This window comes from Excalfactoria chinensis, chromosome 1 (genome assembly GCF_039878825.1).
Source record: "Excalfactoria chinensis isolate bCotChi1 chromosome 1, bCotChi1.hap2, whole genome shotgun sequence".
NCBI lineage: Eukaryota > Metazoa > Chordata > Aves > Galliformes > Phasianidae > Excalfactoria > Excalfactoria chinensis.
Window position 1 is genome coordinate 117353436 of NC_092825.1, and position 27795 is coordinate 117381230.

The 27795-nt window shown below is 39.7% G+C and overlaps 1 protein-coding gene across 1 annotated transcript; it reads right to left on the minus strand.

Moving 5' to 3' along the window:
- Positions 1–1914: 1914 nt before the first annotated feature.
- On the minus strand, positions 1915–26908 carry MSL3 (MSL complex subunit 3). Its single transcript, XM_072351123.1, has 14 exons — positions 26762–26908; positions 24759–24841; positions 24336–24431; positions 23648–23748; positions 22733–22821; positions 20509–20631; positions 19929–20089; positions 17684–17842; positions 16968–17230; positions 16681–16790; positions 16406–16505; positions 15899–15983; positions 4689–6818; positions 1915–4361 (listed from the first exon to the last, which is right to left on the minus strand). Exons 1-13 carry the CDS (start codon positions 26858–26860, stop codon positions 6719–6721), a joined length of 1569 nt encoding a protein of 522 aa, XP_072207224.1. The 5' UTR covers positions 26861–26908; the 3' UTR covers positions 1915–4361; positions 4689–6718.
- Positions 26909–27795: the final 887 nt, after the last annotated feature.

The following is a 27795-nucleotide window of genomic DNA, read 5'->3' on the forward strand; positions in this document are numbered from 1 at the left end:
GTCATTCCAAACAAGTAAAAAAAAAAAAATGAATCCACAAATTTAGATTTATGCCTTTGGCAAAGGCAGACTGTTTAGTAGATTAGCAGATATAGCTGCCCTACCCGGAAAACCTTGCTATCCGAGCCTTGTGTTATGTCCTCACAGATGTTCGCAAATAAATTCAGCCTCTGATTATTTTCAGATTAATAGCATCCTGTTCCATTAGAGCACTGCCAAATCATCGTTTTATTGCCAGACTTGCAAGGTTTTGTGTTGCGGGTTGGTGCTTCCTTTTTTTGTTGTTGTTGTTGTTACTCTGCTAAAGACTAAGCTCTCAAACACATGTGTTTGGCAGAACAACTCAACTTTCTTTGCTGAAGTCTTGAGCAATTCTTGTTGTAAGCCTGACTCACGTTACCCTAGGGGCTCAAAGAACGGGAGTTAATCTTCACATTTTCTTAATCACTCTCGAGACTTTTAAGGGTCTGACTCATGATTTTAATGCCTACAGTAGGCAATACTGCATATACGTTACATGTGTCATATCATCCATCTGCCAGTAAGCAAAATCCTTACAAAACATCCAATTAGATACTACTCAAGTGTTTCTAATGGACAACTCTATATTTCTCTTAGAAAAATGCACAAATGCAATGCCAAGTTACATCATTGCACAAGTCACAGCAACAGAAAATAAATTCCTCTTCATTCTGACTAAAAACAATTAGTAAAACCTACTTCCTACGCAGTCATGCAAGAGAAACCTAAACACAACCAAACTACTGCAGACTTCTCAAGTCAGCAGCCTACAAAACAGAAGGCTGTGAGCAGTGAAAACTCACTAAATATCAGCCATGCTTCCATTATCCGCACCTGTCATTAAAACACAGGGATGAGATGCAACTTGCAAAGGCTGGTTCCATTTGAGGAATGTCCCACAGCAGAAGTGCAGATCTACACAGCAACCCTTGTGCAACAGCAGAACCTCACAAACTCCATCTCTCTGGATAAAGACGTCAGCAAGTGCTATTTGTTACCTTGGCTGATCCCTTGAGACTGATACCTTCGCCACGTCAGCTAGGTGACAGCACATTTGTCATATACTGTATTTCTGAGAAACTCTTGTAAAAAGCAGGGCAAAATGTCTTTGCTCCTAACGTGGGATGGTAGCATGTCATGTTTAAAAACTAATGACAAAAATTTGATGACTCAAGCTGACATTTAATCAATTTTACACTCAAGTGAATGGCCCTAATTTACAGTACTTGCCATCAAGTGACCAAGACAAATTGGAGAACCATATTTAAAGCTGAAAACAGAAACGCATACAGAAATAAATCTAAAAGCAATTCTGTCCACTTTAAGTTATCCTAAAACTTGACTATATATTTGAACTACACAGTTTACCTCTTCAGTTTTGGCTTTACTTTTGAAGCTACCAACAAAACCTTATTGCGTTTGTATTGGTTGTTAATATACAGATGGTAACAAATGTACAGAAGGAATAAGCAAAGGAAAACTCACCAGTGGCGGTGCCTTGGCTGAAGAAGCTGGGGCAGTCCTCACTGGAGAGCAATCTCCAAGAGATGCTGCCTCAGTGGGAGTCAGCCCTTAAATGAGGTCTCAGAGGGGATGGAGTCGACCTCTACCCCTTCCGGGAGCACAGCTACATCACTCTCACCTGTGCTCCCACAGCTGACCCCACACTTGCCTCAGCTGATTAATCAGAGGTTCAGGCTGTGATTACCAATCTGCCATACATGTGTTTAAGGTGGATTTGATGATCATATCTCAAAACAAATCAGAAGCATTTAGTCTGTTAAAATCACTCCTCCTCCCCCCACCCCCCATGAATCTCATAGGCAAGATTTGGTCATTTTTCATACTAGGAAAACCTAAGTAAAGAAAGAAAAAAGGGAGTAAAGCCAAAAAGTACTTGGGAGATACCTTTATTTCAAGTAGATTAGAGGTTAATAAATTAAAATACTAGATCTGTAATTTAATAGTTTACAATTAAAGACTAGAAGAACATTCACAGAGAGTAGAGGCACGAGAAATACACTACTGCTTTGATGGAAATGCCTGCTGCTCGTCTTGCTAGAAACTGAACACATTTCTCTCTACATTTTTTGCTATGCAGATGTTAAATACACTTCGGCATCACACCAAAATACCCACAGGGACATACTGTATGATTCAACACTTTAACACCTGGGTTATTTGCCCCCTGAAGTAGATCCAGTATTCCATAGCAGTGAGAGAAGGGCATTCTCAATCAAAGCCTTCAGTCATTTCTATCAGAACAAAAATGGCGGAGAACTTACCCCGCTCCTTGGCAGACACTGCTGAAGGTCTCTATGAGCACCACGATTTATCAGTTTGCATCTCATGCATTTCTTTTCCTTTTTAATGCTGTTAGCCACTTTATGTGATGTGATCGACCGACTGACACACGGAAGGAACACGATGCGCTTCTATTTAAATAACAAAAGACATTTCTTCCGATGTTTTCTTCTCGTCTTTGGATACACGTTTACATTTCACTGATTCTACTCGGTTTGCAATAATGTTGGGCCTCGGCGCAAAAGAAGTCAGCTGTTGTATGAAACAGAAAGGCAAAATACATAATGCATGCCATAGAGTGGATGCATTGAGTTAGATCTTAGCAAGCATCCGCATCTGCCACTTAGTCACTGCTAATAGCATTTTCCCAAGGCGATTTATTCTCCAAACTTTTCAAAGCAAAAATCACCAAAACTGAGGTAGAAACTGCATTCTAGTGTTTCTATACCGCATTTCTCCGGCTGTATGCGTACAGCACCTGTAGTCATTCATTTCTTACAGAAAAATATAGAACAAGTTGACAATCGCTTCAAATACACTGTCTCATAAACAACTGGGGAAAAATAACAATGGAAACTGATTACAGTCACACGCGTCAAGAAAGCAACATGCTATCAGGAACCACTGTTTCAGAGAAAACTCATTACACTGGATTGTATTTACACAGAAGAATAAGTAACTTGGCTTGACAATGCTACAAAATGCTATCAACTCACATCACAGAGGAAATGCCGCAGCACACAGGAACAAAGCACAGGAACACACTTCTTGATGCATTTGAACTAAGTATGCTCACATTGGGATTATCTGGCACTTTCTACTTATAATTAGCAAGCAGAACTTATCCACTGAGGGTAAACTTGCTTTTTTGCTCAGCTAACAGGCCAAGGAGCAGGAAATGGTCAAACACAGCTGGCTTGGGGCTGCCCAAGCTTTGTGTAGCTACCTACCACAAGAAAGGTTTGATTTGAGGCTAAGGCAACGATATGCACACATTGCTTCATTTCTCCCTGAAAAGCTTGCATTTCCATTCCTGTACAAATGCTTCTGGGAGACACACAACTCCAGAGGAGCAATGGATAGCTTTCGGGAAATTAAGGATTTTACGTTTGTATGCATTTTAATTCCAATAACCAACTCCTCAGTGCATTTACCAAATGCCTTGATAACAATTGTACACAAACATGAAAAGCAGTAACAGCTTTTTATTTCCAATCGGCCTTTTATTTCTTCTTGTGACTGCAGACACTTCTCAACATAGTGAAGAGCAATATGATCCCACATTGGTGCCTGACAAGTTCACACTGAACATCTCAGAGGCAGCAGCTGACTCCACACGTGCTATTAGCTCACACCAAATGCTAATTGAAACCCCAGAGCGGGGCATAAAGCATATTTTAGATCCAAAACGCTCACAACCGAGTGCTATTATCTCAATAAAAGATGCCACTAAGCAAAAGCATGAGCTTTGGAAGAGTTAGTTGTTCAGTGGAGTTTGAATAACATAGCAACACAGCATCCAAATGAAAGGCGATGCAACAGCTCCAGATGGCATGTGTGAAAGAACAGCACCACCTGGATTTTTTGGAAGTATAACAGGTGCAAGTAAAAGACTAGAAATCAAGGTTAAGAACATTAGAGTTACATTTTGTTAAGCTTCTTTGGTCATTCGAAGAAGCTTCACTCCTACTGTTTCATACTTGTATAGCCCAGTGTTAAGTCACTCAAGTACCTCAATGCTGATAAAAATCAAAGTAAGCAGGCTGCAGTTTTCCTTTGCTTTCCCACAGGAAGGGTCAGACAGCTGTATTCAAAACCCTACACCGTACTTAACACATAGACACTGCCCACTCTTGAAGGTACGTACAAGAACTTACCTTCAGAAACTTACCGGCTTAAGTATGCACTATAACCACACTAGTATAACTACCTTAAATGTGTACACAAAATACACCAGCTGGGATCAGGACACATGAGTTACAGCTGTGCCAGTTAAAGTCATTACCATCTTTCAAGCTGCTTCCTCACATCAGCCCCTCTGCAGTAGCCTGCTTGCAAGCACAGTCATGTAATACTTGCAAGCCTGCTTCAGCCAGGCTGTCATATTTCTTCAGCTAACCTAAACCATGCTGACTGAATCGGGTAAGAAAACACTGCTATGAGCAGCTCCACAAGCAGCAACCAATGAATGACAAAGAGCTAAGCACAGAAACCTCTTTCATCCATTTGGATGGCTATGAATCCCATTAAAAAAAATCTGATTAATTAAGGACATTAAGTGTCAAGAAGTACAAAAAGGGGATACATTTGAGAAAAGCTTTTTGGTTGTTATAAGCAAGACAGTCCGTAGTACCTTCGATAACAGTTTCAAGTGAATTTTACCATCAAGTTTGTTCATATCAAGACTACGCTAACTGGGCCCTCTGTTTCGAGAATCACTGTGACCTATCAGTGAGTCAATAATGATAATTAATAACTACTGCAAACAGAAGCTCTCACTGCAAGTTAAATAGGCAGACAATTACATTTACGTTCTTCATAACTTCCCTGGTACTCAAATGCAAACGGGGGAACAAAAGTTCCTTCTATTATACACATTACTATTTCTACACCATAAGCAATTAAGAATGGAGTTTCAGGCTGCATTCCAAGACAAATGTCTTGTTAGACTGTCACTGGAACATTGTTGGACCAACTTCATAGAAGACTACAGTCCTACAGTCCAAGCCTAGAATGAAACAACACACTTGCAGCAGAGTGGATTTTAAGATACTTAGAATCCGATGGATTCATAACTTCTCTAATTTGAGAAAGACTAAAGCCTACAATGTTTGTATTACAGAAACACAATTACAAAAGAAAGTACCACTGAACACCAGCCTTTAGAAATAAGGACCAAATTTACTTGCATCCATGCAAAACACTTGTTTAGCAACCACTACATTCATCAGCCTTCATATCAGCTTTTCTAAAGAACAAAGCTTAAATAGCAAAAACTGAACTAATCTCTAACTTCTCAGCTCAACAGTTTAACAAACCAGCTCAGTACTGAAAAAAAAAGGGAATCTGCGTGTCAAAGGTAGATTTCAGATTTGCTTTGCCTTCCTAGAAGTTTTCCATTTAGATTTGTAAAATAATTCCTCCTAACTACAAGGCTTCTCCAGATCTGTGCCAAATGCTTTGCTTTTTACACAAGTATCCTAACAGAATTTGTGTAAACTAGGAAGGATTACAAAAAAAGAGGGCACTTGCCCATAAATTTGGAGTCCAATTTTCTGCCCATTGTTTGTTTTGACAAGGGAGAGAACTCTAAAGCTTTGAGTTCTACGCTGTGGATAAGGGTTTGATGACATTCGAGACAAGCATATTTCAGTTACGTTCTACTGAATGTATTGTTAATGCTATAATATCAGCTGTAATTGAACACCTGTTTCCAGAGGGACTGTCTTAAAGAACACTTCCTTATCCAGTTTTAAAGACAGGGTAAGAAAACAATGTTACAGAAAGAGGGTTTTTTTTCCCTATATTGTCAATACTCCCACCTAATACTACGCATCCTTCATCTCAAAAAATATTAATCAAGCACAAACAAGACATTTTAGACAGTCAAAACCACACATTTAAGAAGCAGCCATTATGGTCTTTATTAGGAAAAGAGTACTTGCCAGTTAAACTGTCATCACTTTATTGACTTTTCCACTTGTAGAAAATCTGTTCGTTTAAAATGGCTCTGGATCTCAGTTATAGCCAGGTAGATGCTGTATCTCTGGCAAGGCATGCTCTCCTTGGAACTTTGATAGCCTTACCATGGCAAGAGCTAGCCACAACTTTGCAAAATGCAAAGTAAGCAACACATCTTTCATTTAAGCAAAGTCATTCTTGAGGCAGATGTCACACTAGCCAAACAGCAAGATAATCCTTTAACTTAAGCAATCTTTTGTAAGTTTCACAAAATGAAGTGCAATTTGTAAGGAAAAATTCATAAGATATTAGTAATGAATTCTCTTCATGTAACTGCGCAGTCAAGTCTTATTACTCAGGCTGTAGAGGGTCAAGCTAAAACAAAATTGCAATGTCCTGTTGCTAATGCATCTGCTTTCGCCTCCCTTTTTAGTAGTTCTATGCAGTTCTACGCATTAGCAGACAGAATGAGTTGTCTTCATTCACCTGAAGTAGTTTGATTCAATTCCCTAAGCAATTCACAATGCAGTCTATACACATTCTCTGAGAAGTTGCTCGTTCCTGCTATGTAATCCGGCCATCACAGAAGATATTCCCCTATTTTGAACTCCAGAAGTAGTTTCAATTCTTTTCATCTTCATCTTGTAGCCTCGTGGCAGAACGGCATTGTCACAGGCTACATATAGTAGGGATTCAATCTTTATTAATAGCTTCAGTAGATTGCCCGGGGATTTTTAGTACTGTAGTAGGCTTCACATGCAGCCACGTAAGCAGATTCTGGGAAGAAATCATCATGGTATTCTGCTAAAAACCTACATAAAAGCACACACAAAAAACAATGAAAACATGAAACATTTAAAAGGAAGCAGATATCTATTCAGTTTTTAAGCCCAGCAAAACTACAGCCCTCAAATCAGGAATGATTACATTTTGAAATATGTCATGCAAAAAAAACCTGTCCTGTTTATATATATTTATAAGCCTTGCACAGTAAGAAACTCCATTTTGAGATAATTATTCTGAAATTCAAGTGCATGAAAAGTTTTACTAAAGATTCACAATAAAAGCCCCTAAGCTGCACTCTTCTCTAAGTGTGGCTTCAAAGAGCTGTGAGGGAATACAAGTGAAAAGATGCTTCTCCAACTTCGGTCAGTCACCTGCTCAGCTTAGTCCGTGTTTAGGATCTGCACCCTTCTAGTGAGCCTGATTTTCCTATCTGTTGTTGAGAGACATCCGTCTGTTTTGCAAATCCTCTTCCCTAATTTCAGAGTTCTCCAGTCTGCCCTTCAAATATTATTCCCACATCCAGGCACTCAATATTTAACAGGTCTGCTAAGATACAACCCATTCCTGACTCAGTCCAGCAGATGAGCACAGTTGTTAATAACAGTAGTAAGAAACGGATAAAATAGCACCCTGGTCTTTTCTTGACATTCAAAAAGGTGTGTTGTGCAAACAGATGTGAGGGCAAAACAGTTCTTAGACCTGATGCATATGAACTTAAAAAAAAAAAGAACTTTGAATAATCAATTCTGAATAGAACTCCCAATAAAAAAAAGAACTGTAAGGTGAGTACAATTAAAACTGTAGCATTTCTCCAACATGATTTGCTACTCTTCCTAAACTAGGCAGGTCCTTTGATCTTAAGAAAGCCAAAGTGTCAAAGAATACTAATAAGATTGCTGTAAGAGTCCTATACAAGGCAAGGAAAATGTCAATAAGAATATATGAATTGCTGAGAGCTCATACCAAAAGGTTACAGCACACAAATGGAGATAAATGATAAAGATTGATTTCAGTCCCTCCCCAGTCCTTGTACTAAAACATGGTCACCAAACAATTGCAAAAGCAGAGGGATACCTGGTTATATCCCACTAACTCTTGGAAAAGCAATGACACATTCAAGCCAATTATTTTATGTGCCACCATTTGTTAAGACGACACTTTGTCAGTAGCTGTTCTTCCCTAAGAAGTCAGTAATTAACACTACAGAGGGACTTAAGGTAGTCTCTGGTATGAAGCACTTCAAGGTTAAGACATGCAAGTGTATTGATTGTCCAGCAGTTCACTTCCAGAACATGAAACAGGGGTTTATTTTTGCTTTTAGACATTACCCAAGGAATTAATCAGCAAAGTCTTAATTATGTGACTAATAACAGCATCTGAAGAACCACCCTCGTTTCTGGTAACATTCAGCTGGTGTAGTTATTGCCAAGAAGGGAGAAAACTGTCTCTCATATTTAAAGCAAGGACCCAACTCACTCTGTCACAAACTGACACCACATAAGCTATCATAACTAGAGCTATGGTGAAGTTCCACACTGTCCTTATTCACAAAATCCTATATCTGATAAATACAGTAGCATCTTTTTATTTATTAGTATTCATGCCACGCCAAGTTTCTCAATGGTTCTAACAGCAGTATTGAACTTTACTAAATAGCACAAAGCAAAACAACTACGCTACACAGTTTTGAGAATTCATTTAAAAATATATATGGAAGCCAAACCAAAAAAGCTGCATTTAATATTACAGCATCGTTACAGCTGCACTATACTGAATTCTTGTTCACAGAAATAAAGACATTTAAAACAGATGAAATAAAAACAGCAGTGAAATATTTTTCCCCATGAAGGTGCAGTCAGTCAACGCAACAAAGCGAGTGCTGAACCCCAAGTAGTTAAATGCTGGAAAAAGAGAAAGCCAGAAAGACATACATTTCTTCCTCAAACTAAAAGGGGAAAAAACAACAACAACACACAAAAGCAGAACAAGTCTAGATTAGAGCTAATACTTGATTAACACACAGTTTGAACCATATTATTTCACGCAGTATCACAGTATCACAGTATTGTGCGAGTTGGAAGGGACCTTAGAGATCATTGAGTCCAACTCCTGGGATTCAAGCCTTCTGTGTAGCAGAGCGGCACTTCTACCACTTGTGCCACAGGGGGGATTCAAACCCGGGCCTCCAGTGTTGCAAGTGGCACTTCTACCACTGCGCCACTGAGGCACATCTACTTAGTGACTTATTAGCCCAAGTTATTAATATTCACCATCTACTTTTCTACATGAGGCCATAAATTGCTGGAATACGTTAAAAAATACTTTTCTAAAACACAGAGATGTTCCTTCAAATCTGCCTATAGAAAATAAGAACCATTCACACACTCAGAAATGTGTTGTTTTACTTGCACCACACACACATTCCTTACTGTAGGAAAACTACTTCCAAAGGGTACTGAAATCAGAGCAATTTAAAGTTCATAAAAGACCTGAATAATCACTGTGATGATCTCTGATAGTAGTAAGCTACAAATCACTTCCGAGGTGATGGGTGGTTGGCATGGGAGTGTGATAAGGCATAAAACAAAGCCTTGCAGCCTTGCATCTAATTTTTAACATACTAAGATTGCATAAGATGAAAATGTTCTGCAATATTAGTCAATTACCAACTCTTCATTAATAAGTGCTAAACAGTGACTGAAAACCACAAGAGGCAATTAATTGTTTTCAAATTGTGTCATATCCTCTAAAATACATTACCAAGGTGCAGGAAGTGTATGAGTTGGTATGTTTTAAGAGAGCAACAAGAAAAGAACCTGTGGAAGAGATGTGTCTGTTACCAAGAATTTTGAGTGTGGGTAATGGGAAACAAGTTCACTTTCTCTTAAAATTTTCCTGACTTTTGCTTAAGCGTATCGGTCATAAATGGCACTTTGGTGCAAGCTGAAGTGACAGCTGGTAATGCTGAGGAATTTTAACTGAGATGTTTGTGGCATACCTGCAGCTCCTAAAAGGGAAAAGGAAAAAGAGCAGATACACATCAGTTTCTGTAGAAAAGTGGTAGGAAACAGATGAAAGGACACAAGGTCAGCTTTTGACCCTTGACTACCTGTCTAAAAATAGCAGCAGCCCTTCTGCAGCAGCTTTCTAGCCATACTACACCACAGTGTAGGAAAAAGGCACAGAAATATTGGGAGTCTCAAAGCTCTTAGCTATTAGATATTTTACTAATGCTTTGCTCTTGGAAAAGCTGAAATAGCACAAAGATCAATTACATTGAACCTGCAAGCTGAGAGCCAAGGTTCAGACACAGAGGGCACGGCACTGACTTAGTAGAGTCAAAATGTTCTGCTACAGATCAGAAGTCGCACTGCTATTTATCTTTTCAGAAATTGCTTCAATACTTTTTCCCTTACAAATCTGAGGAAAATATCGCCTGCTGCTTTACTGCTTCTGCATTTTTATACTTCTTTTACAGAGCTTATATCTGAACAGTGAAATTGCTTTCTAGTGGAAGTTTTGAGACGCATCATACAGATACTTCCTGATGTTAGACTGCACACCTTTATTTTGCTGAACATCCACTAAAGCAACACTTATAGTTTACTCTCGTGTTCAGAACATGGATGTAATGACATAACGCTGCTATTTCCCTCTCTGCAACAGATTCCTAGGAGAAAGACTAGAAGGAGATGGAAATAATAGAAGAGCAACCTAACAAAGAATTCTCATGTTCTGCACTTCAAATGAGGCAGTCCATCAGCAAGTTTATTTCAGGTGACTCCAAAGCAATAGCCTCATAAACATACTACCATCTGGCTGTGAGTTATACAGGCAGATCTAGCAAGAAGACACACAGGACAATCATCACCCACATTAAAAGGCCACTTGGCATGTATGTCAGAACCATTTATGAGCAAGGTCACTGCATTAGTATGTGCTCCAAGAGCAACATCCGATACAAAAAATATTCTTGTCCTGGCAGCCTCAGCACAACTAACTACTTTAACAATTTCTGCACAAAGAAATCAAGTCTTCTGGATGTCAGCTGTCATCACATGAACAAACTAAGGGACTGCCTGAAAGCTGTGAACTCTCCACAGAAAGGAAATCCTTACTTTTACCTTATATTAAATTTAATAATAATATATAGATTTAATATAAATTAAATCCTCAGCAATAGAGGTATGATATACAGATACATAACATACAATAACAGAGGAAAAAGGAATTATTTCCAGGAAGGTAGCATCTTGCATACTTCAGCTATAGCTCTGAGCTCCAAAAGGTGCTCCAGATAGTAGCCTTTGCTAAATACTGTTTGAAAGGCACCTGTAATGATTTATATGAAGAAATTTGCTGAAAGAGCATGATGGTTCAAGGAGCTAGAACCAATTTCTTCAAAATACATGTATTTTTCAGATTAAGAAGCTGTCTCCTCTCTAGGACCGCTAGTGAAAGGCAACATTGTAAGTCTAAAAGGCTTAGTTTTGTAAAAGGGTTTATGTTAACACCTGCCTTCCTATCCCCACCAACTGGTGGTAGAGACAAGTCTCCACCTGGAAGGGCACTCAGGAAGTCTCAGATGCTTATTCCTAACATTCAATATACCAAGTAACCAGCAGGCTTGTTCTGTTGACTAGGCCTTCACCATTCACCCAGGTACAGAAACCAAGATCATCCTCCATGAGCTTCAAAGGGGAAGCACAGAACTCTGAATATGCTAAGCTGCCAACAACATAATCCAGGAAACCAGAGTGAAAATTAAAGTAGTAACTTCTGGTGAATCTTTTGGGGGAAACAGTTCTATAAGACTTGTCCTTGGTAAGTCTTGAAGGTCAAGACTCACTTATGACAAATCCACTACAGATCTCAGAATTAACTCCTAGAACAGCCTTCTGAAAAAGCTACCATAAAACAAAATATTTGGGGCACACTCTACTGTAGATGCATGTCATCGGCTTACACTATTCTGATTAGGGATATGCTTCTCAGCCACATACATAGGCACCTGAAGACATGGTAAGCTAAAGGAAGAGCAGCAATACACAACATAGAGTTTCTGTAAGTATTTTTGACAAAGCAATCAAACCTCACTTGATAACAGTAAGTATACTTAAGGATATTCTTCAGACCAACCAGGTAGAGCAGAATCAGAGAGTCCAGAAAATAACAGACTCTACAGTACGAGGCATTTATTACTGATTTAAAAGCCTTTACTGTAAAGGCACCAGAAGTCTGAGATGAACCAAAATGGCAGTTAGCTTTCTGGCCACCCAATGAATACACCAAAGCTAAAATGCAAATGTGAGTACTGGTCCAAAATGATAAGGCACATACATTCACCGTGCAAGCAGAGTTCCTTCATGGCAGTGTTTCAAAAACTTCAGAGCTACAAAAAAGTTAAAGGAATATTTTTTATAATGATTATTTTTGAAACCTCTACCTGGCCACTGACACATAGAACTCTGATTCTGTCGTATTTTAGATACAGTTCATTGAAGTTTTCTAATATGTCCTAATTGCTATGCTTCATGAATCATTTTTAATCAAGGAACCGATTAATCCAAAAACTGACAAATGGAAAAAAACAGCAGAATCACATACTTGGACCTTTCAAAAAGGATCGTTTTCAATTTGTTGTCACCTTGCAGCTTTAAGTCATAATGAGATGAAAGTCACAAGCAGCTTTACATCAAGATATTTTTTTGCTTTTTCCTATCTCAGAAAGCCATAAATAATCTTTCATTAACTGCACGTTAGCACAGACTAGTGGCCAGAATTTACCACTACAATTAGGTATACTATGCTCAAGAAATGTTGAGATACCAAGAACGGAGGTCTATTTTTTAAAGTTACTTCTAACAGCCCATAATCCTTGTAATAATAATAAGTGTTTTTGGCAATGAAGAGCTCGGTGATTTGGTCACTTTCTGACATGGATCCCTCCCCATAACATACTCAACAACACTGAAGGTACTTTTCCATCCACAGAGCAGATTCGCACAATAAGTAAAAGCAGGTTATAAAATATCAGAAATAAAAATGAAGAATCAACTTGCAGTACATGCTGAGTTTGAGAGATCAGTGGGTTTCAACAAGAAACGAAGCATTTAACTATTAAGAACGTATTCTTCTACAATCTGAAAAGCTATGCATACTTGTCAAGCTGAGGCTATCAAAACTTTTATTTATAAAAGCATTTTGGGAATATAACTGTTGAATTACTCACTCTCTGCTTCAAGAAACTTGAAACACCTATTCCTTTCTAAACCACAAACCACACTGACAGAAATTACCTCAAAGAAGATGGGTCTTGCTATTCTAAAAACAACAGACAGGTTATAGTCTCCTAACTCCTAAGCATCTACTGCTGGTCAACAGCCCTGGGACAACACTTTTCCAGGTCAAGGCTGTATTCAAAGAGATGAAAACAAGAAGCAAACTGGCACATTCTTGCCTGTTGTTTGAGCAGCATCTGGAGGCATACTAAGCAACTCACAATAAAGAGAAGCCATGTACAACACAACACATCTTGAGAAGCATTTTATTAGAAATGTGATTGAAGTTATAGAATTAGTTAAAAGGCAAAACTTTACCATCACTAAGTGGTAGGGAGATTTAAGCATGAGCTCTTTGGTAATAAAATCACTAGTCAGCGGGCAACAGCTATTGTGATAATCTCCACTGCTTGTTCCTGAAGACTAAATACCAACTAAGAAATTTTCTGAAGCCAACTAGCAAATAGTTGTCATTTAATTTGAGAAACTGGTTTTCTTTACTTCTGCAAATTCTGCAATTGAAAAATGAATTTTTATGTTCTCCATGAAGAAGCGTTCATTATGTACACTTACAGAATGCTGCGCTATGCACAAAGAGTACAGCCTCTATTTAATATAAAACTCAAGGATGAATTTCACATACTCCTTAAAAAAAAAAAAACGCTGTCTGGAAAAACTGAGATCAATCTTGATGAGCAGCAATCTGACAAATGAATGAAAAATATTACTGATGTAGCATCTATAAAGTACTGAGCAAACTCAATCAAGCCAGCTTCCAGACAAAGCGGTATATTAAACAAGTCTCAGTTTCTAAGCCTACATGAGATTAACGGTATAAATGTTCAATGAAACTGTAAATTTTAGCAATATATAATCATAATTCAAAATGAAATTAGTAGCTATGCCAAAACTGAATCAGCTGCGCATCACATTAAAGTTTTAACAAAGTGAATAAACTGCTTTGCTTGGCATACTCTGCCTAGAATTTAAAGAAGATTCGGGAACACTTTTATTAATGCTAACAGACAGCTTCAATCTCATTTCTGCTCTTAGAAAAATAAAGGAAGACTACTTCAAGCTTGTCAGTGCAGAGTAATTCACTGTAAGAAATTAGGCAGTCTGAAGCAAAGTGGCTATCTAATGCAAACAGACCGTGTAAGACAGTTCTTGTTTAAGAAAACAAAGCTAGAGCAGAACTGATAAAAATACTCTTAATAGGCATTCATTCATTCACCCCTTTGTTCCCATAAAGGAAAATAAAAAGGCAATCTGAGGAAAAAATGAGTACAAGACACAATACAAGACTCAATTTTTTCCTCTTGTGATGAGAATCAGGTAACACAGAATTATTTCTGTAATAAAGAAATAAATCAGGTCCAAGTTTCTAGAAAAGTTAGTTACTTAACCACTCTCAGTAACACGTGGGAAAGAAAAGCACCCAAAAGAAAGATTTCGTACCAGAAATACATCATTTTCTCTTTTCAAAAAAATCGATTTGTGCTGCCTTCTACATACATTTACAGTATTGTAGCCAGTAAGAAATTGAGCTTAAGAGCAGCATTTGTGATGGAGCTGTGTAAAATTAAACGCTTCCTGCAGCAGTAACTGCAGTTTTGAGTGTGTTTAAGAAATGTTCCCAATTTGACAATTTCTGACCGAGTTACAGAAAACTTTTCAGTATAGAAACCATAAGAACAGCATCAGCAAAACATCAGCAAAAAACAACAGCTTAGAAAGCACTGTGAGACTATGCCCAGGCCACAGGTACTTTCATGCAGCAGATCAGATAAGCAATATCCACGCTCTGCTCATTCAAGGGTGGAGGAGATGGTGCTGTCATTTTGGTTTAATTGTAATCTGGTCTTAAGCACTGAATGCCTCACAGCACTGGAACATGGTTCTGACTTTTTCCCAAAAGGAATCCCTTTTCTGCATTCTGAGACCAGCGTGCAATGCAACACAAAGCATAGTAAGCAGGGACTAATGGGACATTTGCTTCAAAATCACAGCATTGTCTGACCTAAAAACGTTTGTGTGGAAACACTGCTTTTTCTTTTCCCTATTTGTAGATAGCTAAACATTTGAACAAGATGATCAGATGGAAGAATAATACATTGCTAATATAAATTTTAATCACTTCCCTACTTGCATGTGGCAGCATGTTTCTTCCTTCATCCTATCCCATTCCACTTTAGCTTATCCATATAACAGGATAAGGGTATTTAAGACAGAGTTAAGGCCTGCCCTGACACAGAAGAATCAGAACAAGAAGAGGTGAGAAAAACTGATCAACAGCAGATTAAGCATCCTAAGTAACACCCATTAGAAGCAGAGATACCTAGTACCTGGCTTCCAAAAATAAATATTAATGCCGTCATGTTTAACATAATATTGAGAACAATATGCAGACATACTAATTAGAGTAATGACAAGTATATTGTGGCGCAGACATGACCGGGCTGCCCCTATCTGCAGTGTTACTGAGAGTTTGGGTACTTCTACAAGCCACTGCACTGTGTAACAGAGAAGCCTTTTTCTTCAAATGCAGAGCTAGAATAGTCTTTCCTTAAAGCCATCATTAATAAGAGGTTCTTTCTGTCACACAAACTCACAAACTGAAGTTCCCCATCACTGTTTATTAAAACATTATGTATTAAAGTTAAAGGAAACCTGAACTTCATTCCCTATTATTACTTCTGTAATTCATTTTATCATGTTCTTGCAGCTAAGGGAATTAACATCTCAGAAACCTCCTGACATTCTGGAAAGCTTAAATCTATGTAACAATGTAGTCAGTACTACTGTAGCAGATTATGTCACGTTACCTTAGAAACATTTCAAAGTGTTTTACTAAAGCCTTGAGGTTCTTGTCAGGAAAGCACATCTTCCCGAGTATTTCTGGTAGCTTTACTGTAAATAAGAAAAATACTGTTTACACTTTTTTCTTAAAAAGCAATTTCTAGTTACATTTATCCACAGTGTAAAAAAGAAGCTAAGAATCCATTTTCACTGCAGCCTCCACCTCTCTTTGAAAGATGCTCATCTTCCAAAACCTATCCATAACAAACATGCTCAGAACGCAGATGCTGCTTGGTTTAATGTTTGATAACACACTGGAAGCAGCACTTCCTCACCTTTTTTGTTTCTATTCTCTGCAAGCATCCATTTAATGAAAGAAAACTGAAACAATGTACAACATCCTAAGAGCTTTAAACAGATTTAAATGTACATTTCTCTAAAAACAGAACTGAGATTAAGTAAACAAACAAAAAAAATCACAGCCACTGCCAACAAAAACAAAAGAAAAAGCAGTTATGATTCCAGAAGTTTACCAAACATGCGTAGCAAATGTTGGGATCCATAGATGTATGATGGAGGTGGTGGCTGATCACTTGGTGGATAGTTTTCTGGCATCAGTTTCCAGGACAAAACCTGAACCATAAAGCATGAACTGAGATTATAGCATCCTAATGAATTTAGTCTGTACAGAACTCTAAAGTCTGAGACAAAGTAATAAATCTAAACAACGCCTTTTCTCATGTAGTCCAATCCAAGGCCCATTATACCTTTGAACATTGAATCTAACACAATAACAAAGACCTGTTACCTCATTCAGTTCGTTGTTTCTTCTACCTTCAAAGCCGGTAAAAACTGCACTCCCTTCCTTGCTAGGAGTCAGAGTTATAGGTGAAGATGATCCACTATGAACAGGGGTTTCTTCAAAAGAAGAAACAAATATATATAAACAATCTGTTTTGTGGAACAGTACCAATATTTACAGTATTAAAACACCAGAATTCAGTAAGCTTCGCATTCAGTTCACAGCTCACGTGACTTTAAAAAGGAACAGGATTTATTCTTGTTTGGAGTAACAACTGGAACAGTAAAACCTACTTTTCTCCAGGTGCAAGAAGAGCTTTGGCATAGAAGTCGGGGTCTCAAGATGCCGCCGTTTAGGTTGTGGAGAAGCACTGCTTTCTGACAACCTGTCACAGTTCGAGGTATGCCGTGTAGAACGTCTCAACGACTGCAGAATTTCAGGCTCAGCCTTCCTTCTTTTTGGTGTGGCTGGCTCTGCTGTTGCAGGCTGGCTGTCTGTTGACTGAGGCGTTGGTGGATTCAGCAGAGGAGGGCTTGGGGAAAGCTCCTCCTGATTCCTAGGAAACAAACACAACTTCACAGAACTGAAAAGATCAGGTGGTCTTTCCTTGAAACGGTAAGTCTCACAAACCTCGTTAAACACTTATTTGAATTACACAGCCTCCTCTCAAGAACGAGCAAAGTAACAAGAGCTTATTTTAAATAATAGTTTCCTGAATAACATTTATTTCAAAGGTTAATGAACATTAATTAATATTACATTAAAATGCAATTTCATGAAGATGCAGCATAAATCCAGTCAGTACAAATCCTTTTTTTGGAGCTAATCAGATAGAAATTTACAACTAGTATTCTGAATTCAGGCAAGTAATTCAGAAAGCAGTTAAACAATTTATCAAGAAGACTATTTTTAAGCCAAAGCAAAGCAATCATGGCATTCTAACCGCATAACCACTTCCTACATTTTTCACATGAGAGAAGCGGCATTAGACTCTTTAAAACCGATGTACCTGTTAGTATTTGTTGAGCTCTCTTTGATAGGAAGAAAGAATTTTGATGAAGTCACCTTCTTAAATTGAGCTTGCTCATAAGGATAGAGCAAAATTAATGGAAGAGTAAAGTCAAAGGTTATTCTCAGCCCATCCACCATCTCCTTACACAGCTCAACGCTACAGAGAAAAAAGAAAGAGGAATTTCCAAGATGCGCATCAAAATGTTCTATTGTTCGTGATCTGTAGGTAAGGAGAAACTCCTACATCTTAACTATGACATACTGATTGCATCCCTCCCCTTTGTAATAAGCAATTAAAAGCATACCAAGTTTAGTGAACTTAAATAAGAGTCATCTGTCAGAAAGAATAAAATAAGTATTTAATAAACTGAATCTCTGCCTTGAAGCCATATGCAGAATGTGAACTACAACAGCTAAGATGCACTTAAGGCTGTGCTTAAGAGACCTCCAGTAAATGAAGAAAAAAAAACAATATATTTGCATTAGAGCAGATCAGCTTCCAATAGTCAGCTCCCAGGAAACAAAGTACTACATTTGGAGGCTACAAGGAATTTCTGATTTAGGTTTCTGTAAAATAGCCATGGTGTCAGGTGATGGGCAGATACAGCATTACAAGAAACATGAACTTAAGCATTCAGGCTGCTTAAAGCACTTACATATGTGCTTCATCTGTGAATGATGATACTAACTTCTCATATATATGCACATGGCACAAACAAATGTTACCAAGGAGATCCACATTTGAAGTTTTCTACCTCCCATTAAATCTGCTTAAACTAAAAAACAAACAAAAACCAACCAAACCACTGCCTACAGGTTGGGTCAGTGCAGCACCATGTGCAGAAATTCCACATTTAAAAAGGTCAGTCACCTTCAGTGCAGTAAGGACAACAACAGCATTATCAGCTCAAGCTCATCTACTAAACAGCCCACTGAAATTCTGAACTCATGACCTACCAAAGCATCATCTTTATTAAGTTACATAAATACAGACCTTTAAATATCAAAAGGTAAACACCACCTTTCATTCCTATTACTCATGTCTCATTTAACTTCTTGTTTGGGACATTACTTTACAAAGAAAGTAATGAATGACATCAACAAAGTGAAACACTTATGCAAACCAAGATATTCCAGGAAACAGCACAGTTATGCAGTGCTGAAAAAAAAAAAAAATCTTGACTTCCATTACATTCTGTGTTTAATGAAATGCAAAATTTCACATCAGTGTAGACTTAAAGGAGCAGCCTCAGAATCACAGAATTGTAGGGGTTGGAAGGGACCTCCAGAGATCGAGTCCAACCCCCCTGCCAAAGCAGGTTCCCTACACCAGGTCGCACAGGTAGGCGTCCAGGCAGGTCTTGAATATCTCCAGAGAAGGAGACTCCACCACCTCCCTGGGCAGCCTGCTCCAGTGCTCTGTAACGCTCAGAGTAAAGAAGTTCTTGCGCACATTCATGCAGAACTTCCTATGCTCCAGATTCTGGCCGTTTCCCTTTGTCCTGTCTCCATACACTGCTGAAAACATACTGGCCTCACCACTTTGTCCCCCACAATTTAGGCACTTACAGACCTGGATCAAGACCTCTCTCAGTCTTCTTTTCTCAAGGCTAAACAGACCCAGTTCACTTAGCCTTTCTTCACAGGGGAGATGCTCCAGGCCCTTCACCATCTCTGTGGCTCTCTGCTGGACTCTTTCCAAGAGATCCCTGTCTTTTTTGTACTGGGAAGCCCAGAACTGGACACAGTACTCCAGATGAAGCCTTACTAGGGCAGAGTAGAGAGGAAGGATCACCTCCCTCGACCTGCTGGCCACACTCTCTTTAATACATCCCAGAATGCCATTGGCCTTTTTGGCCGCAAGGGCCTCAATTAATATTGAAAATCATTATGAAACAAAACAACAAATATGCAGACTTAACATGCTGTATTTGTAGACACAGCTCAGTTGAAAAAAAACATACAAAGACATAATCAGTTTTAATAAGCAGGATTGCTGCAACTATAAACATTCAGTTTTCCTGCATTTTGACTCTAAAATGTAAGAATACATGTCATTAAAAGAAATAACCTGCACTTGGAGTGCAATCAGAAATGCTTGCATATAGTGTTTAACCCTTATAAAAAAAAAAAATCACAATATCATCACAACATAAACACTAAGACAGATAGTTCAGCCCTAAGACAGAGCATGAAATGCAAGTCAATTCTTCTTGTGACTGTATGCTAAAGCTTATACTTACTTCTTCTCTGGTGGCACATAATGAAGATTCATATTAGCATGTGGAGTCACTTGATGGTGCCGAGACCTTTCATTGGCTGAAAATGCAGCGTTAATAGCAAAATGCTTCACATATGACTCCAGGATGGTTATTATATTTGTCTGGCAAGGAAGCTTCACTAGCTGAAAAAGGAAACAAACCGACATCTTACAAAAATAATTAGTAAATGTAACCACCTAAAACAGGAGCCAATGAATATGATGAGGTTTTTTTAAGTCTCTACTTCATAAAGTTACTTCAGGAGCAATTAATTTCAATCTCTAAAACTACACTTTCAATCATTCATAAAGATTTTTTAAAAATAGGGAGATGAACTTGAGTAATTTGCAGCTTTAAAGAACTTGCACTCTGAAACAAGCCAGGTACAGAAGTGTTATGCCCTTAAACAGAATGAAAACTTACTGTTTTAGCTATACAGAAGCCTGCTCTCTGCACTCTTTTTGCTCTTCCTCATGCTATCTAAGCTTTCTTTTGCAACCAAGCTCAAAAAAAGGGGTTGCCACATGCTGTGTATATTAACTTAATTGCTTTTATTTCATACCCGTTTTCGTCTGTTAATATAGTAACAGTCTTCTTCAAGCTTCTTTTTCAAGACTTCTGGAATCTCTATGTTTATTGCTCTTTCTTCCATCTCCCTTTTTGAATGAGTGTCTTGATCTTCTTTCTACAAGAGGCCAGTGGAAGAAACAAAACATTGTTTGTGCTGACTGATTTTAGTGAAAAAGAACTTCAGTACATTTTCTGACATTCGATGAAGTTCTGACAACAACAGTAAAACTGCATTACATTTTTGTAATTATAAAAGTAAGTTTATAGTAGCTGTACCGTAAGCAATAACTGTGCTTTCATAGCATCCGTAAATTCAGTTTAATTTAGTATTCACTTGAGTATTTAATACAAAGGAACAAACAAATTTATTGTCTTGCTGCTTCAGATCACCTATGTTATACTGGTTTGATATCACAGGCCTTCAGAGCAACCTACTTACGCTGAGCTCTGCTTTTGCTAAAGCAGAATAGAGAGACGTCCTTCCCTGAAGCTCACCTTCTATATTTTAAAGGCCAGCACTCATTTCACAGTGAAAAACAAAAGCTACCAAGATGCTACTGCTGCGCCTGAGTAGACCAGTAAGATTTTACAGCACCTACAAAAGCAGATAATCTAGTTTGTTTTCTCCACACGAACCTTATGCATTGCAAGGGAGAATAAAGAACCAAATGTATACTTTACAGATTGCTATCAAAATTCTACAATATGACATAACCTGTAACATTCAAAAACTCAACCACGGTAGAAAATTTGCATTTAAATTACAGCTAAATCACAGAATTATAAAATGCTTTGGGCTGGAAAGGACCTTTAAGATCATCTAGTTCCAAATCCTCAGCTATAGGCAGGGACACCTCCCACTAGACCAGGTTGCTCAAAGCCCCACCCAGCCCAGCACTGAACACCTAAAGGGAGGGGGCATCTACAGCCTCACTGGGCAACCTGCTGCAGCATCTCATCATTCTCACAGTAAAGAATTTCTTCCAAACACATATAGACTAAACCTACTCTCAGTTTAAAACCATTTTCCCTCATCCTGTTGCTATGTACACTTATAGAAAGCCCCTTCTAGCTTTCCTGTAGGCCTCCTTCAGGTACTGGAAGGCCACTGTAAGGTCCTCCCAGAGCCTTCTCTACACTGAAGAACCCCAACTCTCTCAGCCTGTCCTCACAGGGTATGTGCTCCAGCCCTCTGATCATCTCTGTGGCCCCCCTCTGGACCTGCTCTAACAGCTCTGCATCCCTCTTGTGCTGGGGGCCCCAGAACTGGACACAGTACTCCAGATGGGGTCTCAAAAGAGCAAAGTATAGGGGGAAGAATTTGAAGGTCAACCCTTCAAATCCATTTTTCTCCAATTAAGTTTGTCCCTGTCAAACGCTTCGCAGAAGTTCACGTAGATGACACCAGTTATTCTTTTCTATCCACAGACACTGTAACTCCATCATAAAACACCACCAAGCTCATCAGGCATTACTTGCCTTTGGTGATGCCATGTTGGCTACCACCAGTCACCTCATCTTTATTTTCCACATGCTTAGCAGGGCCTTCAGAAGGATCTGCTCTACAATCCTGCCCAGCACAGAGGTGACACTGACTGGCCTGTGGTTCCCTGGATCTTTTTTTTTCCCCCCCTTTTTAAAAAATGCAGATTATATGACCCCAACTCAAAGCAGTGGGAACTTCACCAGACTGCTATGACCTTCCAAATACGATAAGACAGTAGCTTGACAACTTCAGCCACCAGCTCCTTCAGAACCCCTGGATGGATCTTGCTAAGTCCCATGGACTTGTGTACCTTCAGGTTCTTTAGATGGTCTCAAACCTGATGTTTACTTACAGCAGGCAAATCTTTCTTCTCCAAGCTCTTACCTTTGCTTTCTGCAGCTTGGGCAGTGTGACTCTTCACCTTACCAGGGGAGGCCAAGGCAAAGAAGCCAGTGAGCACCACAGCTTTCTATGTACCCCCTGTGACCAGGTCTCCAATTTCCTTCCTGAGAGGGCCCACATCTTCCCTAGCCTTCCTTTAATCACTGATATACCTGTAGAATTTCTTCTTGTTCCTCTTTATGCCCCTGGCCAAATTTAATTCCATCTGTGTTTTAGCTTTCCCAACCTATATAAGCCTCCAACCATGATGTATATATCTTTCATTTCAAATTCTCCAGCATTTTAAATACTGATATTTAAATTAAAGTCAAGGAGACAATAACGATACCATTTCTGTCCTCTCTTCTATTTCACTTTCTTCACTTTTTATTTCTTCATCTGTTCCTTCATCACTGTCATCAGAAGAACTACTTACAGCTGTGTAAAAGAAATTTCAGATATTTTTTGCATTATTACATTGTGCAGGCCTGAATTATAACAAGTTGTTATTTTTATGTTATTAGAATTCGTTCGTTCTTATTGAGCACACACTCGTTCATTCTTATTTACAGCACACGATAAGCTTCATGGAAATGGAAGAAGTTTACAGAAGTACTTCTACATCCCTTCTAAATGAAGCAAACGGTTCAAAAAGTCTCTTTCTATTGCTGTATTCACAAATATTTTCAGCTTTTTAATTGAACTCCAGTTCTGAACATGGGATTAATATATTAATTATTCGATCAGGAGATTGCCAGAACATCAATAAAGTGCCAGTGCTCTTGATGGTTTCCAAGTTACAAAGAAAAGTAAACTAGAAGAGGTAGCTTAAGAGTGAAGTCAAGCAGTCAAATTAGAAAAAAAAATGAACTTATTACCACTCCCCCCCCCCCCCCCATGTACAAAGGAACATTAGGAAGGAAAGTGTCTAATTCCTTTAGAACACTAGGAAAACTAGGGACTTCTTGCACCTAGTAAACAAAACAGTAAATACTAAATAAAACTGCATTAGACTCTGATATCACTGTCTGAAAGAGTTGAGCTGATAGGAGAAAAAGTTTCCGGAACACAAGAAAAAAATGTGGTATGCTAGCCTAAGAGAGGCTTAACATGAAACACTGCACTCTTAATATGACTGCTTCATTATAGTTCCATGACACTCCTGTCATTCTAAAAGCAAGTTAAAGTGCTCACTGTACCTTTAGCTCAAAGTTAAAGGCATTATGCCATTATGCTAGTTACTAAAGAATAGAAACAAACTCACTTTTTTCGCTATTATGATCATTTTCTTCAGCAGGAAGGCTTTTTAAAACAGAGTCAACGCCAGGCAACCTGCAACGTCTCTTCTTTCTTCCTTTTCTTCTCCTATTGAGCATAAAACAGTTCACTTAAACTTGGCCAGTCTCATTTAATTTGTTTATCTTAACTAACATCATTACATGAAAACACACAGGATATATATGTTTGGGTTATTTTCATTAATTAACATTGAAATAATTTGGGCAATGCTCATTTTAGAGTAGATACCTTCACTACCTTATATTTTTCTTCTCAAGCAGATCCTCAAGTCAGGTTTAATTGATATTAAATTATTGCCTCTGGCTCAAAAATACCCCAGGCTTTCCCAAGTTGCTTTTCAAGTACATTACTTTGAGAAAACGTACTTCCAATAAAAAGGCAATTCACAGCAACGGCTACGAATAACACATAGTTATTAAACAGAGACAACACTTAAACAACATTAAAACACTGAATAACATTTAAACCTACATGTAATAACATGTAGCTATGCACCTTAGAATGAAAGAGAAGCTTCCAGGAACGCACTGACTGTTCTGAACAGGTACGTACAGAATGAGCTTAGAAATCAAACTCACATACACCTACACAAGTAGCTGTTTGAATCTGGATATGAATCCCTTCTTCATCTTGAGACCAAAAGAATTACTTACATGCGAGCCACAGCCTTCCGTGCCAATTTACGCTGTAATCTGCGATTTTCGTCGGTATCACGAAGGACATGATCTTCAGCTGCCCATCTATCCCAGCTAAGGAGCGGTCAAAAGAAAACTATTAATGGCTTAAGTACATTCACGATTATTAGTAAATTAATACATGTTAAAGGTAAGAATTACTATTTTAACATCATTCAGAAGCAACATTGAGTTGCATTCTTCAGTATTCACATGGCTTCCACACTGACACTGCTGTGTCAAGGTTTGAGAGCTTTTAGACATCACATGGTAGCATTTGTAGCACCAATACATGCTACAGACCATTGTCAGAGACTACACTCATTCAACCACAATAGGAAAACTACCTGGGCCTAGGTCTAATAAAGGACAAAAACTAAAATGAGGTATATGGGTTCTTACCTTCTGTTCCAACCGTTAAAATGGATTAGATATTCTGGAATCTTTCTGCCTTTCTCATCTTTACCAACAATAATATCAACAATCTGAAACAGACAGCACATATTATAAGGCTTGAAAGAAAGTGAGCTGCTGAGTATTTAAGGAATTTATACACACACTAAAAAAAAAGTTGAATTAAAAACACCTAGAATTTGTCATTGACTGTTTATATGAGAAAAAACATACAAATTTGCTCACATCGGTGAGCAAAAAAGTTGCTTTTTTCATCAGGCTGTAGAGCAACACAATATCACAATTTGGATGTGTAGATAGACTATACCTCTTCAGGAAGCAACAGTACTATATGTAAACCTCAGAAACACTATTCTCTTGAGCACATAATCTAGCTCTGAAACACAAATATGTTTTGTATATGAGCTTTTGTTTCTCCCTCTTTCACTTAGGTAAAAATAACAGAATCACAGAACGGCTTGGGTTGGAAGGGACCTCAAAGACAACCTCGTTTCAGCTCCAAAAATCATCCTCTCAGGCACCCACAGGTTTATTTTGACCAAGTCAGGTCAAAATAGAACCAAAAATCATTATTTACACCAGAGGCTTTTTCTGAAGAGTTGTTTGGAGAGGGGGTTTTCTTCATCTTTCTCACATTAGTAAGACACAGAGATGCACTGCATTACATATCCTTATCTTTCAGCTGTTTTCTTCTCAGAAAACAGAGATTCGGTATTTAAAAAAGAAGAAGAAAAAAAAAAAAAAAAAAAAAGAAGTACAAACAGCCAGTCAAAAGAGAAAGATATTTCACAATGGATCATTAAGAAGACCAACAGGACAACTAAAAACAAAGGAATCATCCCACCCTCACACGAATGGGCCCAACACATAATTCAAGGTGCAGCCAGCAGATAGGCCATGGGAACCTTTAATTTCAGAGCCCAGAACGTAAGAACTGTTGAACCAAAGGAGAGTTTTGCTGCATCTCAGGGTATTTTAAAGTAAAGTTGGAGGTACTATCCAATTTCCACTCTGAGGTTGCCTCTAGGGCCTGCTGCAGCGATGACTGTTGGGATGGTTGGAACACAACAATATGTGGAGAAGCATAAGGAGAGCTCAAATTATCACAGGAAACTGGAAGTTTGGAAAACACTGACCTACACCACTAGTGAATTCCCGGCACAAAAGTACAATGTGGTCAAGGATCCAGCTGTAATGCTCCTTTTTGCCCCTCGGTTTGACAAGAAAAAACAGCAACCAACCTCCCGCCACCTACAGCGGAACTATTGACAGGTTCAATACAGATCACTTTGAACTGAAAAACCCACTCGCGTCGCATCCAGAAGCGCTGGATCCACACAAAGCCCCACACTGACGGCAGTTATGCAGGAGGCCGGGCCTGCAACGCAGTCACCTGACGGACTGCCACTGGAGATCGCCACCCACTGCTATTTCTGAACGCGCTCTCCCGCCACACTCGCACCCTTCTCAGTGGGTAGGCAGGGCGGCAAGGGCAGGGAGCAAGGAGGCTGATGAGCCACACTACGCTAGAAGCAGAAGAAAAAACAATAGGGCTGCTCAGCAGTGCCCAGCCGTGGCAGGAAAACGGGGCGGCACTACCAGGGCCGCACGGAGGGGCAGCGCCGCTCTCCGCCTGAACAGAACACAAGGCCCCGGCTCCGCCCGCCTCTGTCAGCGGGGCCGGGCGCCACTCAAGCGGCCAGGCCGAAGGAGCGGTTCTGGGGGCCCGGCCGCGGGCACAGCAACGCTCGGGCACCGGACGTGACCCGCCCGCTCCCGGCGTCCGATCCCCGCGCCCAGTGGCAGCGGCGAGGCCGCCCCGCCTGCCCGCCGCCGTCTCCCGCCCCTCCTCCGCCTCCCCCCCCTCCCGCGCGCGCACCCGGAAGCGGAGCGGCGGGAGCGCGCGGCGCACCGACGACGGAGCGTTAAGGGCGGCCCCGCCTCCACGCGGGCCGGGGCTTAGGGACAGGGTGTGAGCGCGGGCCGGTCACCTTAGCATCATAGAGCACTTTAGCCTTGGTGGGGTCGGGCTCGAAGCAGAGAACTCTCTCCCCCCGGTGGAACTTAAATTTCATTCCCCGCGAGGTCATTTGTTCATCATGGCGCAAAGGAGAGCGCCCCGCCCCGCCCGCCGGGGAGGTGCTGCCGCCGGTCCCGCCTTCTCCGGCTCCTCAGGAGGAGGCGGCGGGGCGATGGGGCGATGGGCTGTCAGAAGTGGGTAGGAATAGGGTCTGTGATGCCTAGGTGGCCATTTCGACACCTCCAGGGGCAGTGACTCTCTGGGCGGCCCGTTCCAGCGCCTCACCGCTCTTTCTGAGAATAAGTTCTTTCTGAAATCCAACCTGAACCTCCTGTGGTGCAGCTTAAGGGCATTCCCTCTCATCTGGCCGCTTCAGCCTGGCCGCTCGCTGCCTGTTGCTTGTGGGAAAAGAAGTTTAAATTAACCTTCCTGAGCTGGAGACTGACAGGTGTGTTATGTGAAAGGATGGAGAACTGTCAGTGTGCTACCAGGTTTCTAAGAGAAAGATCAAAGAGAGGACGTCCAGAGAACAATGTTTTGAGAAAGAGCCTGCTCCCTTACCTTGCTGCTAACATAGAAGTGCAAAAAGAAAAACATTCTTGGAAGTGTACAGGAGCCTGCTGCTGCTCAGGTTAAAAAGCAAGCTCCAAAAATCATAGAATCACAGAATGTCTTGGGTTGGAAGGGAACTTTAAGATCACCTAGTTCCAACCCGCTGCTATAGGCAGGGACACCTCTCTCTAGATCCTTGCTCAAAGCCCCATCCAGACTGGCTTTGAATGCCTTCAGGAAGGGAACATTCACACCCTCTGGGCAACCTGTTCCAGTGTCTAATGTAGATGTGATGTTGACTGCAGAAAGTACTATTGAAGTGCCTTTCTTTTATTTATTTATTTGTTTGTTTATTTATTTTAAGGGGAAATGGCATTGTGCAGCTATGCAACAGCAGCTGCTGTCCAGGAGGTACCATGCTTAAAGAAGAAACAACAGCAGAGGAAACTGAAA

Bases quoted from the DNA above. Each gene is read 5' to 3' on its own strand.
- MSL3 (XM_072351123.1), bottom strand. From the start codon at position 26,860: ATGACCTCGCGGGGAATGAAATTTAAGTTCCACCGGGGGGAGAGAGTT. The intron at 24,432-24,758 runs GTAAGAACCCAT...ACCGCTCCTTAG, and splicing joins TTTAACGGTTGGAACAGAAG to CTGGGATAGATGGGCAGCTG. The intron at 15,984-16,405 runs GTAAACTTCTGG...TCTTATTTACAG, and splicing joins ACATTTGCTACGCATGTTTG to TAAAGCTACCAGAAATACTC.